The sequence below is a fragment of the Crinia signifera genome, chromosome 1 (genome assembly GCF_055691185.1).
Source record: "Crinia signifera chromosome 1, ASM5569118v1, whole genome shotgun sequence".
In the NCBI taxonomy this organism is placed as follows: Eukaryota; Metazoa; Chordata; class Amphibia; order Anura; family Myobatrachidae; genus Crinia; species Crinia signifera.
Window position 1 is genome coordinate 383,230,580 of NC_139217.1, and position 14,015 is coordinate 383,244,594.

Here is a 14,015-nt window from a genome sequence, read left to right on the forward strand (position 1 = left end):
ATATTTGACTTCTAGCCTGCTGCCTCCGTCATCACCCTGCTGGCATTTAGCGTTCTTCCCCCCCACAGCCCCCACCATGCTAGAAGTCATATTTGACTTCTAGCCTATGACAGGGAGGGAACACAGAGCTGCGCTGCTGCAGCGTTACCCGGAAGTGCCGGGAGCGCTTAGCGCGGTGCTCCCTGTCAGACGCTAGAGGTCAAATATGACTTCTAGCGCCTGTGTGCTGTCTCTGGTCCCCGCGGACTACAGCGGGGCAAGGCGGCGGCTATAGCGGCGGCTATAGCGCCGCAAGCCAGCGGCAACAACGGGCGGGCGGACTGGGCAGGGCAGGCAGCAGTGGTCGAGCCACCCGTTTCGCTCAGGCGAGCTACCGGTAGCTCGCGAGCGACGGGTTGGCGACCACTGATCTAGTGTGTATGGGGCTTAACAATTCATGTCACAGTTATTATTATCATTTTATTTATAAGGTGCCGCAAGTGTTTTGCAGTGCCATACAAAGGGACAGTACAGGGAGACAAAACTTAACAGTTATCCTCATTGTTTATTTTACTTCATAATTAACTCAACACATGACATGTAGATGAAATGAAAGCAGAAACATCATCACTATGATCTCTATGGTATATACTCAATTGCTGCCGGATCCTTTCCGACATTCTCTTGCCGGAATAGATCCGGCATCCATTCTTAAATGCAGCAGCCAAATCCGACGTCAGATTTGGCCGCTGATTGATGGTCACCCGGTTGGCGGTAACCTTCTGGTTTTGGCTGTATTTCCGTCAAAAGCAGTTGGGTTAGCGGCTATTCTATTCTATTCAGTCAATCCACCTGCTTTTCGGGATGTCGAAATATTTCTACATGCCAAAAAAAAAACCCCAGATAGCATTGAGTAGATCTGAACTCCTTCCGATCTATTCATGTGTAAAACTGCTGTCTTTTCAGCAAGAAGGCAGTTGAGACACTCATTGAATATACCCCTATAACTGTTAAGTTAACTTTTAAAAAGACTTCTCCCTCATTTCAGAATCCTTTTCATAGGCAAAAGATGCAGATATATTCCTCAGACTTACAGCACCCATAAACATCACATCTTTTTGACAAGAGATGAGGTGGTAGTGCGTGCAGTTCTGTTGCAGTCAGGGTTTGTGACAGTAATAAAATAAAAAAACACTATAAGTAGGCTTGTTATTTCCTGGATAATTTGCAGACATGAATACTGCAACATATTAGTGATACTGAGGTTCCTCTGCAAGAGTGTTAATTCCAGCTGGCACCACACCCAGAAGAGAGAAGTGAACTCTGATCCAGAGTAATGGTTTCCCTCTAATGATGGGATGTAAAAAAGTGACTGCTCAGGAAGCATTCTGCAGCAATATAGAACGGAAGTACCTCATACCTTTTGCCACTAATTGTCAGCTTCAACCAGACAATACCCTGCAGATACACTGTACTTGTCTTAAGGAAGCTTTAAGAAATCAGATCTAAATTTTAACTTTAAATCTAGGCACAGAAGATACAGTAGGTTTGTGAATGACGGCGATCCCAGACTTATCGCGATGGGCCTACAGTATGGATATCAGTACAACAGCAAGTGTGTATGAATGATCTATATGTGCTGGCCACAGTAACCGCCAACATCACCACTGGATGAGCAAATATTAATATCTTGCCAGTTGTAATGTATTGCCAGACAAATCTAGCGGACATTCAACAGATAAAGTTGTGCAGCAGAATCTGTGGATCGGAGGAAGGTCAGTAATGTGTGTACCCAGCCTTAGAAACTGGCCCCTTTCTTGCCAAGATGAGGCATTACTACCGATAGGCTGCTACACAGGAAACATAGGATTAAAACTGTTTTATAAAGCAAATGCTCTAAGCTTCAAAAGTGATAAAATGTAGTGATAAACAACCAACCAATCAGCTCCTGTCTGACATTTTTCAAACACAGTCTGTGACATGGCAGGTAGGAGCCGATCGGCTGGTTGTTTATCACTCTCCATTGTATCACTTTTGAAGCTTAGTGCATCTGGCCCATTTTGCTTTGGATGATGCAGACATTATGGGACGTGGTAAACTCAGGCTGACAGCATTGACCGTACATTCAAACGGCAGCAAGCTCCATTTAACTACAATACAGTACCTTGGGCCAGATTCTCTAAGCTTCAAAAGTGATAAAATGGAGATTGATAAACAGCCAGCCAATCAGCTCCTGTCTGACATTTTTCAAACCAATCTGTGACATGGCAGGTAGGAGCTTATTGGCTGGCTGTTTATCACTCTCCATTTTATCACTTTTGAAGCTTAGAGAATCTAGCCCCTTATATGCAATGACATTAAACTTATTTATTAACAGTTTCTTATATAGCACATTCATATTCCGCAGCGCTTTACAGAATATAGTTGCTCATTCACATCAGTCCCTGCCCCAGTGGAGCTTACAATCTACTGTATATTCCCTGCCACCTGTACATGCGCACACAGACATTCTAGGGTTAATTTTTTTTTGTTGGAAGCCAAGTGACCTACCAGTATATTTTTGGATTGTTGGAGGAAACCGGAGTACCCGAAGTAAACCCATGCAAAGCCGGGGAGAATATACAAACTCCGCACAGTTAGAGCCATGGTGGGAATAGAACCCATGACCTCAGCGCTGTGAGGCAGTAATGCTAACCATTACACCATCCGTGCTGCCCCAAACTTCAATAAAACCTGACCACAGACTTAACAGTCCCCGGACACATGCCAATGCTATGTAAATATCTATTTCAAGCACTTTAATTGGTTGAATGTTACCAAGTGGAGTCTATGAATGTGAAATTGTACAAATTGATTAAATATGAACAGGCAGCTAAAATCATTGCAGCTTTAAATGTGATATAAACTGTCAGACATCTACTATAGCACCAATGAAATGAATTCTAATTAATTATTATTATTATTATTATCTTAAGCTGGGTACACACCTTTCAGAGGTTCAACCCAGCAATGTAACAATACATCACATCTGCCATACGCACTAAATGATCCACTGTACAATAGCCATAATCATCCCACTGAGCATGCAGCACATACAGGTTGCGGAAAACACTGTACAATGTGAATGGCAGAAGGCTATATCGGATGATAGCTCATATAGGGCGGGATTCTCTAAACTAAAAATGCGGTAAAAACCCCGTTATCGGGTTTTTACCGCATTTTGGGATGCTGTAAGCATCCCCCGCCGGGTTACCGCGGCGGGAGGCATCGCCAGAAAAATCTGGCGATGCCCCATAGAAGCCAATGGGCTTCTATCGCAACCCTCTGCCGCCCCGCGCCGACCCCCCGCCGCCCCGCATCGCCCCTCCCCCCTCACCTGTGTCCGGGCAGCACAGCGCTGCCCGGACCTGTGACCTCCTCCCTGCACTGATCCTCTTCCGGGTGCAGGGAGGAGGAGAGCCCGGCGCAGCAGCAGCAGCGCCGTGTGTGTGAGGGAGGAGGGAGCCGCCGGGACCTGCTGGGACCCGGCGACTCTCACCGCAAAGGACAGCTCTTAACGCAAGAGCTGTCCTTTGCCTTAATTATCGCATATGTTACAGCATATGCGATAATTAAATATGCGATGGGCGGCGAAGGGGGGCGGAGATTCTTAGAGAATCTCCCCCACTGGGTTTACCCAGCATTAACTCTCAGACTATATGAAATGTAACAGAGTAGGCATTTAGGGAAATACAGCAAGTACAAACTATTGGGGTGATGTGGGTGAATTGAGCCTCGCTGCTTCTTACTTGGAAGCAGCAGAGATGCACCTATATGATAATGCAGCAGGAGGCATCTGGTATAAGTAGATATTTCCTGCATACATGTGTGATCCAGCACTGGCACTGGATAACCTGCGACACCATCGCCTGTCTGGGGTATCTATGTACCTATGTCTCCTTAGGCCAGGAAATGTTCATTGGAAAACAGAGAACCAAGCCTTGGAACGCTAACAAAACAGAGACTAGTCCTCTCCGTTTTGTGGAACGTCAACCAGGCTGCCTCCTCCCAAATGTCTGCTGACTGACAATCTCTTGTACGGATACAGTAAGCAAAGTTCCAACCATCAGTCACCAGTAATATGTCAGAAACTGAAAACGCAGAAGAAGAACACAAGACCTCTCCGCAAACCCTGCAACAGCCCCTAAAGCATTTTATACAGACATATATTTAAATACGTAAATAAAGGATTAAACTACCTCCGACTGATGTGTCTGAAATAAACACAATATATGATGTGTTGGTGTGATGACTAAACGGGAAGAAACTAGCCCAATATCTTTATCTTGGCAAAACTCCTACAAAACCCACAGAGAACTAAGAGGAAAAGGCCTGAAAATCAGATTTAATTGATTAAAGCAGTGCGGAAACCAAAAATAAATATTCCGTACCCTGCCAAAAATCTAACACCAATGTAATTACACACAAGAAATAGAGCGTGTGTATTTTTTGAGCACAAAATGATGATGTGTGCACATACATATAATTAGCACTTAAGTTCTTACCCATCAATAAAATAAAAGCAAATACTTGCACAGCATATGGAATCCTTACCATGGAAAGGTTTACGTTTATCGCTTCTCATAATTCAACTAAACAAATTCACGCTTGGCCAACACTGCTTCCACTGCCCCACAACACATAACAATATTTGTTTAGGGGCTATTGTATTATCTGTGTGCTGACCTCCCCTCTGAAGAGACTGGGGAAATTGTTTTCTGGACCAACTTAAAAAATGTACTTGTCCTATAAAGGAGATACTGTAGATGAATGGACACTTGTACTAGGAGGAGAGGCCATGCTAGGTCCATACCTTTCCCAAGACAGTCAGACAGGGTTTCGGATCCATATCAGGCTGTTCCAGTTTCACCACTCCTACCCAGCCATACTCGTACAGATCTTCCTCGTCGTTGTTGTTGCAAAGTCCCAATGGGTGCATCTGTGACATACAAAAATGAAGCAATAATTAGATGGTGAAGAACATATTGTTCCCAGTGTAATAGATATAAACAATGTCTACAGGCCTTTAAAATGTCCAACACCCCATCTAAGCTACCATCAATTAGTACATAGAAAGAAATGGTGACCTATTACTACATAGCAGAACATAAATCCCAGCTGACTTCAATATGCGCCAGCAAATAAGCTAAGTGTGCCAAGGGGGTGCCGGACGGCCTGCCGACAGTTGGGATTCCAACAGTCATTACACCGACGTCTGAATCCCGACTGTTAAACTGTAGACAGTCAGGATCCTGACTGACCAGGGCAATTTTCCTTAGTGGGGGTCCACCACCCCCATAGAGGGAGAATAGAATATGTGGCAAGCGCAGCCAGCACGCAAGGGGCTTAGTTGCGCTCACCCCACTGTCTGAGTCCCGGAAGTTCTGGATTCTGGCAGTCCGTCTTCAGAATCCTGACTGTTGGCGTGATATACCCCACAAGTGGCAAGGTATACTGTAAAGTCTGCACCAAGGAGCAGATGTGAGAACCACTAGTTTAGCACATGTGTATACTATAAACAGGACTGCCATTGCAGTGTCCATAAACTACTAACTGAAGTATATATAATATATGTGTGTATGACTGATAACTTAATAATACATCATCACATATGAGAGAACGCCACTGAAGAGCCAGCAAATGCTGTCTTGCAGATGTGTTTCTCTTGTCATGATAGCAGAGATTCCATACTGTGTGTGATAAGTGCGGCATGGGCTCAGATGTCGTATTATGAAAGCTTTAGATAAAGAAGGATTTACTTCTTCAGCAATATTTTTTTTTTGGGGGGGGGGGGGATGTGAAAGATGGGAAAAGAAAAAGGGGAGAGAGATGGGCTGTCTTAAAAGGGTCTAAAAGTTTCTTTGAAATGTGTGAGCCTTTAATCCGATTAGCTTGATAAAGACAAAACAAAGGGGGAAAGGGGAGTTTTGTGTCTGGGGAGGGTTGCAGGGAGAAAGCACAGGGTGAGGAGCAGAAATGGAGGCAAATTATTGTCCTTAAATCTTTCTCATGGGTCACAAATTTTTATGACAAGTTTCACTTTGATTTAAAATCTCCTTTATCTCCCATTTATCAGCACAGACAGCTCTGCTATTGATCCAAACATTCTCAGCACCCCAATAAGAGTAAGCGATTTGTACATGCATCGTCAACAAGTCCTCGTTATCTACATCTAGAGAAAATGAATGTTCCAAAAACACATACAAATGCAATAAACATATTGTAGAACTTTTTGGCATTGTAGGTTGTACAACAAACACCAACTTCTTGCAGCTATTGAGCCAGGTTTATAAAAGCTTATCTGTTAGTCCCTGATCGATGCATTTTGTATTCTTAAGTATCATATGTCCCAAAATGATTGTCAATTTACACTTTTTGACAATTTACAATGCACCACACATTCTTCCCCACTATCGCATACTATGCTGCCCATCAATTTAAATATAAACTAGCTTGTCTTAAGCTGTGTACACACAGGGCGATATATCGCTCAGTGTCCCGTTTGCATCAGCGACCAGAGATGGTCGCAGATGAAAAAGAAACTGACGAGGGAGCCTGGCAATGGAAGTCAGCTGGTCGCAGGAGCCACTACGGGGAAAAAAACGGGAGCGCGTACCCGGCGATATATCGCCGGAGCACACTCCCATTGTGGGCAATCTGGTCGCTCAGCGACCAGATTGCCCGTGATATTAGCAAAAATCGCCCCCGTGTGTACACACCATTATTATTATGTGCCTTTGTGAGTGAACCAGAATAACCCCCAATGTGTGTGTGTGCGCTTTCCATTGCACAACCTTAAAGGTGGAAAGCAAATGGCAGGTGCCAATCTGGAACAGCACATCAATGTCGCTATTATTTCCTGTATTTGTGACTTTAAACATACAAAAGTTGGAATTTTATAGAAGCGTGACATAAGCGGCCACCGCTATAATGAAAATAGATCAGTTTGTCATGTGACAGGTAAAAAACAAAATGGGTCAACACACATTGACTCATCTCAAAATATTTCACACGAGTATTAAAGTTCATATCACCAGGTCTAGAATGTAAATATTTAGGCTGGAATCTTTTCCTCTAAATACCACACTTCTACAGAACAGCCACTGTCCTCTTCTCACACCTGAGGAAGACATCCTCAACTAATAAAATATGTCACTGACAGGAAATAAGCATTTTAAATTATGGTACCAGACATTCCTTAAGTGTCTGGGTAAATACTCTCCCCATCAGTTATTCCCAAAGATTAGAAACCGACTAAGTGAAGTAAAAAAATAAATAAAACATGCATTTCTATACAAGAAAAGAAAACACACACACGCGCACACACACACACACACACGCACACACACACACACGCACACATGCCTGCTTAATGTGCTTTACACGATATGGGCTTTCAGTTCATCTCTTTTTACTATAGTAATTATTAAAATATGTAATATACTGTGCCCCACACATTGGGGATTAGGAGTAAAGGAAAAAAAATTAAGCAACTTTGGCCCTGGACAAACCATGTTAAACTGCAAGGAATACAAATACTTTTTTTTTTTTTCTTTGCATGCAGGGTATACACTGGCTGCTTTTGCATGTAGCCTACATATTCTAGCTATCTTTACGTTGGAGTTTAAACATACCCCTGCAAAAAAAGAACATTTAGAAATGCTGTAATGTATACTACTATTTAAAAAAAAATGAATTCGCTCTCTTCCCTGCCAACTTCCACCAGCCTGGCCTTCTCCTTTGACCTCTATCATTCTAAAGCCCCATACACACTGCACGAGTGCGCCGATATTGTTCGTATATACTGAGCGGTGCGCAGATATTGTTCGTATATACTGAGCGGTATCGGCCGCTGATACTGTTCAGCAACGTCATCAGGAGCTGCTGAACATGCAGGTCATTTGGCCAGACTTCCAAACTGACCTGCATGTTCAATAGATCTATCACTCATCGTTAACGATATTGAGTGTCCAGTGTATTGTTAACAATATTGCCAAGTATGTATGGGGCTTAAAAGTGTATGTTTATTTATCGGCTCACTCTAGACACTCTCTTGCATTACAACTCCATGAGATCAGCAGAAAACACCTGATACTGCTTTCGGCCTGAACAAACACTGACCTTCTTTACCACATCTGCATGTTTCTACTGCCATCTAATTGGCTGATTAGAGATTTGCAGTAATGAGCAAGTGTCCCTAATAAAGTGTACACAGATAAACATTACAGATGAGCAGGCCTTTCTATTCACATATATGGCATTTTTAAAATAGGATAAATATATAAATGTCCTTCACTTCAAAAACAATGTCAAACGGCACATAAAGTAACCTGAGCTGCACAAGGTTATCATTTGGTGCTGGCATTACAAACAATGGCCATTTCTGTGCCAACCATAGCACCCAAGAACAGGTACATGCATTGTTACAGGCTTCCTGTGCCTGAGCAGAGAAACACGAAGGGAGGCATATTTCTCTCATTAAACCATTAAAGTCACCTCTTTATCTGGTCACTGACAACACTGCTCTTTCATTGTAGGAGAAAATATTTCCTTTTCGTCACAAAGGAGCAGAGCTTGCCCTATGGTTTGAGATTGAACTTGTGATGGTACAATGACTATGGGGAATGTTAATTACAAACCTGTACTTTTTCAGAATTTAAATTACAGGTGCAACTGTACTAATTTCAGCAGACAGATACATCCTACAATAAATTCAATAAGCAACAGACCATCCACTGTCTTCTTACTTAGGCCACAACTAATTGATGTTTTCTTACAACCCGTACTGCCATTCTACAGCAGACAATCACAGGAAATAATCGGTTTGGGGGAAAAAATTGTTCTGTTTAAATCCTTTTAAACCCCATGTTTAATGGCACCAGATGGAGAAATTCAATTGTTGCTTCAACTGTAGGTAAGTGCCGCAGGTACCTACATCTCTGCTCAGAGGGCCTGATTCAAAACCCGCCCCGTAATAGATTGCGAATGTCTTGTGTAAATCAGGCCAATTGAAAAACAGCTGCAAATCCAATCGCAAAGATAGTACTCTGTGCCTGTGCAGTAGAAAAGGGGGTGATCTAGGCCGGAACCAACATCACACACCCTCCCTGAAAAACCCCTGGGCACACCTGCAAAATCACAGGTCTGAATAACCCCCACAGCCTAGTAAGGAGATGAGGAGAAATGTGCAATAAGTCTGGCTATTGGGCTTTGCATGGCATGTAAACAAAACAATTGAATTGCTCTGTCGGCCACCCAACAATTATCGCTACACAAAAACCACAACAACATCGCCTGTAATAATAATAATAGAAATAATAAGGACTACTGGGTAGATAAAGCAGATTTTATGATGAATCAGTTTCAAAATAAAATGTCCTACCATGGAAAAGGTGCGTCACTAATAAATCATCAAGCTGAAGTGTTGTATTAAGGGAGACATCAGTTTCTGAGAGGGGAAATAGTGGCCACCGCCTATTCAATGCTGCCATTTCCGATAGCATTAAAGGCAGATTTCGACAAAACAGATCTGCATTTAAAACCAGTCGGACCGTTTGGTCAGAAACTGATGAGAATTCAACAAACCACGGCAGTTTCTCGACAATCCCTGGATGTTTTAGTCAACACGACCGCTTTTCGCCACTGAACAGGCGGAACATTGAATTCAGCCTGTCGAGCAGAGTGAAAACAGGGATGGGAATCCAACTGTCGGGACATTTCAACAGCGGGAATCCCAAATGGAATACCGCCCTATGAGGTAGATTTACCTAATGAAACTAAAAATTAAAAGTAATTGATTTTGCTCATAGCAACCAATCAGATTCTGTCTATAATTTCTATATTGCATCCTAGAAAGTGATCGACATAATCTGATCTCCTCTTTTCATTTTTAAAAGATTTCGTAAATTTATCCCTAAGGGTTTGTACAAATGGGCATGGAAATACAAGTGCAAATAAAAAAAATTAACAAAAAAAAACTGTGTTTGTCAAGTTTTTGCTGCAGTAAACTATGACCTTTCCCATAATACGCTAATGTAATTTTACAGAGCAAATTTCAACTGGCCTCAAACACTAGTGAAAGTGTGTTAGTACATTAACCAATAATATAATACATATTTCAGTTCCTTTTTAAGCATAATAGCCATTTGCTCCCCATATTAAAACAGAAATCCACATATACCAGCTGGGCAAACCAAGGTCAGTCATTTTTCAACACTACAGTTTTGGGTATTTCTGAAAACTGTGCTCCAAGTAAACCAATGTTTTCTGATAATATAGAATATTTATAATTGTGGCGTTACGATTCCCTCTTAAGCTAGGCACACACTAGATCAGTGGTCGCCAACCCGTCGCTCGCGAGCTACCGGTAGCTCGCGGAAGCGAATTGGGTGGCTCGACCACTGCCGCCCGCCTGCCCGTTCGCCTGCCCGTTCTAACTCCCTCCCGTCCGTGTAATCCACCGCCGCCGCTAGGGTAGGAGAGCGCATTGCGCGTCTCTCCTTCCCCCTCAGTGTGTAGCCCTGTGACTGGGCTGCCATCAGCCAATCAGAGCTCGAGGGCCGGCAGCCAATCAGGAGCCGGCCCGCGAGCTCTGATTTACTGACGAACGGCCCAGTCACAGGGAACGGAAGCGGCACTGAGCAGCACTGCAGCAACCGGGACCTAGTCCTCCCCCTCCGTGAACCACATCCCCCTCTGTGCTCCTGCAGCCCGGCCACCGCGCAGTCGGTTCCGGAACCCCGGCCTATGCCAGCAGCGTCTCACTGTCTGCTGCTGCTAATCTCCAAGAGCTGCTGCTGCTGCGGTCACAGCGCTGCCTCCAGTACGCTGACCCACAGTGCGGCTCGAGTGGCAGCGGCCAGTACTGCGAGACCGAGCCAGCCGGGCACCACTATCTCATCCTGTACCCCTGTATAATGCCGCCCTACTGCACACACGTCACTTGTGTGCCATGTTATCATACCACAGTATCCTCCTATCACCCTCTCTATAACACCATCCTCACATCACATCACCCTCTGTATAACACCATCCTCCTATCACCCTCTATATAACACCATCCTCACATCACCCTCTCTATAACACCATCCTCACATCACCCTCTCTATAACACCATCCTCCTATCACGCTCTCTATAACACCATCCTCACATCACCCTCTCTATAACACCATCCTCCTATCACCCTCTCTATAACACCATCCTCACATCACATCACCCTCTCTATAACACCATCCTCCTATCACCCTCTCTATAACACCATCCTCACATCACATCACCCTCTCTATAACACCATCCTCACGTCAACCCCTCTACAACACCATCCTCACGTCAACCCCTCTATAACACCACCCTCACATCACCAGTCACAGGGTAGGGAAGCGGCAGCACTGCAGCAAGCAATGGAGGACGGAGGAGCCAGCCAAGCACCGGACTCTCCTATCCCCGGCAGAAGAAGGAACAACAACAGTGAGTTCTGCTGCTGCTGGCACAGTGGGGGACATACCTGGCACAGTGGGGGGCATATCTGGCACATAGGAGCATATGTGTATCTGGCACTATTGGGGACATATGTGTATCTGGTACTATTTGGGCATATGTATATCTGGAACAGCACTATTGGGGGCATATGTATATCACACACCCATTTCCCATGTGGCTACACCCATTTTTTTGCGCGCGCCTACGGCGCGCCCAACACAGTACGGCTTGTGGCATGAGTAATGTGTCAGGGGCATTAAAGTGTTTGTCATAATGTGTAAAGGGCATCATTTGGTTATTAGGCAGATTTTTTTTTTTTTTTTTAAATGTTAGTAGCTCTTCGGGTGGTTTATTTTGCCACGAGTAGCTCACATACCAAAAAAGGTTGGAGACCACTGCACTAGATGATATGATCCATGAGCGATATCGTCAGCTGTTTCCCTTGAACTCATGGGTGAACAATATAGTGCATACACAGTTCATTAAGCTTTGAACCGGACCAGGTCAGACTGTGTACATTGCCCAGTAACCCAGGTCCTTCATGGTACAACCCAGGTAGAATCTGCAGTCCAAAATTGGTACAATTAATACACCTTTCATGCGTCTACCCAGGATTTTCACCCAGCTCAAATCCTTGACACTAATACCCCTTTTACACCAGAGCCGCGACCCGGATTATTGCTGCTCCAGTCCGGGGCAGGGCGTAAAAGGACAAAAAAAAATAAATAACCCGGGTCCTGTTACCCGGCAAATGTTCAGGGTCGGACACAGGGCTTCCCCGGAGTCAGGGGCCGTGTAAATGGGTAACCCGGGTCATCCGACCCAGGGACCCATTTCCTCCAATCAGGGCGCACCAACCTCTGGACCGCAGCGCCCTGAGGTCAGTCCTGAGGCTGGGCAGGGGCTGCGTACAGCCTCCACTGCTGTCTGCGGTACTATGCAGACAGCAGCAGAGGTGAATGGCATCCATTCACCTCATGGATGGAGGCGAACAGAGGCTTGGGCAGCCCAGCAGCTTACCTGGGTGCTGGGCTTGCCCCCAGTGCATCGGTCGGCATTGATGGAAGTGTCAGGCGGCATTGCGGGGGTGATGGTCGGTGGGTTTCCCGGCGATCGGAGATGATTTCATCTCCGAGTGCCGGCTCAGGGCCCGAATTCACCATCGTCCCCTACCCGGCATAATGCCGGGGAATGCCGGTGTAAAAGGGAACAACTGCCAGATCGCATCCGGGTCCAAAAACCCGGGTGCGACCCGGCAGTTTTGGTGTAAAAGTGGTATAAGCAAGGGATGAAGCAGGGTTTAAGTACTTATCTTTTTCAAACATGGGTTACCGTTCACACCAGATACGGGTCTTCCGGCTAACAGTGAATTCTTAGAGATGATATCTCCAAATGATACGGTGCCTGTCCTTTTCAACATCACCTGCTTTTTAGACAACAGATGACAGGGTCAGGTCTATCATACTACCGATGACCCGAGTCACTCTGGTGAATAACCTTGGTGCCTAGCAGTGTTGTGGGCCCGAGTCTGTTCAAAACTTAGTAAAGACCAGGGTAAAGCCAGAAGTCCTGGCAACAATCCCTGGTCAAATGTGTAAAAGGGGTATTAGAGAGTCAAAGAGCATGGGTGAGGTAAATATAGGGATTGCACTAATGTCACAACACCATCTAAGACCATCTAAATTTTTGTCAAGTTAACACACTTTATAATAATAACCCAAATCACCGTAATGCGTAAAAGGAGCCCTAAGAGCACAAAATAAAATTATTCATTACGGACCTGTTATAACTGACCACCACTCTGCTCATTTCTGTAATAGCTGTATACAACTGCACAAAAACAATATAATCCTAATAAGAATAATAAATATGTTCATCATCAAATGCTCACAAAAAATTATGAACAGTTAACGAATTTCAGATGTAGACAAAAATAGTGTTCCCGCTAGGCTGTTTTATAGGGGCGCTGCGCCCTGCCCGATTTTTAAAGGGCAAAATGCGCTCTGCCCCTCTGGCAGCAAACCGCTAAAACAGCCTGCCTCCGACCCCTCTGGTGTGACCGGGGATGCCCAGCGCTTCCCCAGCAGTGTAGAGCAGGACAGGCCAACCTGTGGATCTCCAGATGTTGTGAAACTACAAATCCCAGCATGCCTTGCCACAGTTTTAACACTCCCTTTTAGCAAAACTGTGGCAAGGCATGATGGGATTTGTAGTTTCACAACATCTGGAGAGCCACAGGTTGGCCAGGCCTGGTGTAGAGCATTTGGGGTGGCCGGGCCCGCCCCCCTTCAGTGACGACGGCGGCTGGGCCCGCCCCTTTTCTTGATGACGGTGGCCGGGCCCGCCCCTTTTCATCACAGCACATGACGTGACTTGTCCGACAGGCCTGGTCCGCCCCTTACGCTGCCCCCGTGCAGCTGCACCCTGCCCGCCCTAGTTCCTAGAAGGAACACTACAAAAACAGTGTAGACAAAACAGAAACCAAAAACAGCATCAGGAATACAGAACAGCACTTCCA

At 45.0% G+C, this 14,015-nt stretch overlaps 1 protein-coding gene across 1 annotated transcript in view; it reads right to left on the minus strand.

The window, feature by feature from the left end:
* Positions 1-14,015, minus strand: part of ZNRF3 (zinc and ring finger 3) — a 153,695-nt gene that overhangs the window by 43,965 nt on the left and 95,715 nt on the right. The window contains exon 2 of the mRNA XM_083151488.1: positions 4,832-4,957. Coding sequence (XP_083007614.1) covers positions 4,832-4,957 — 126 coding nt within the window. The remainder of the gene's footprint in view (positions 1-4,831; positions 4,958-14,015) is intronic.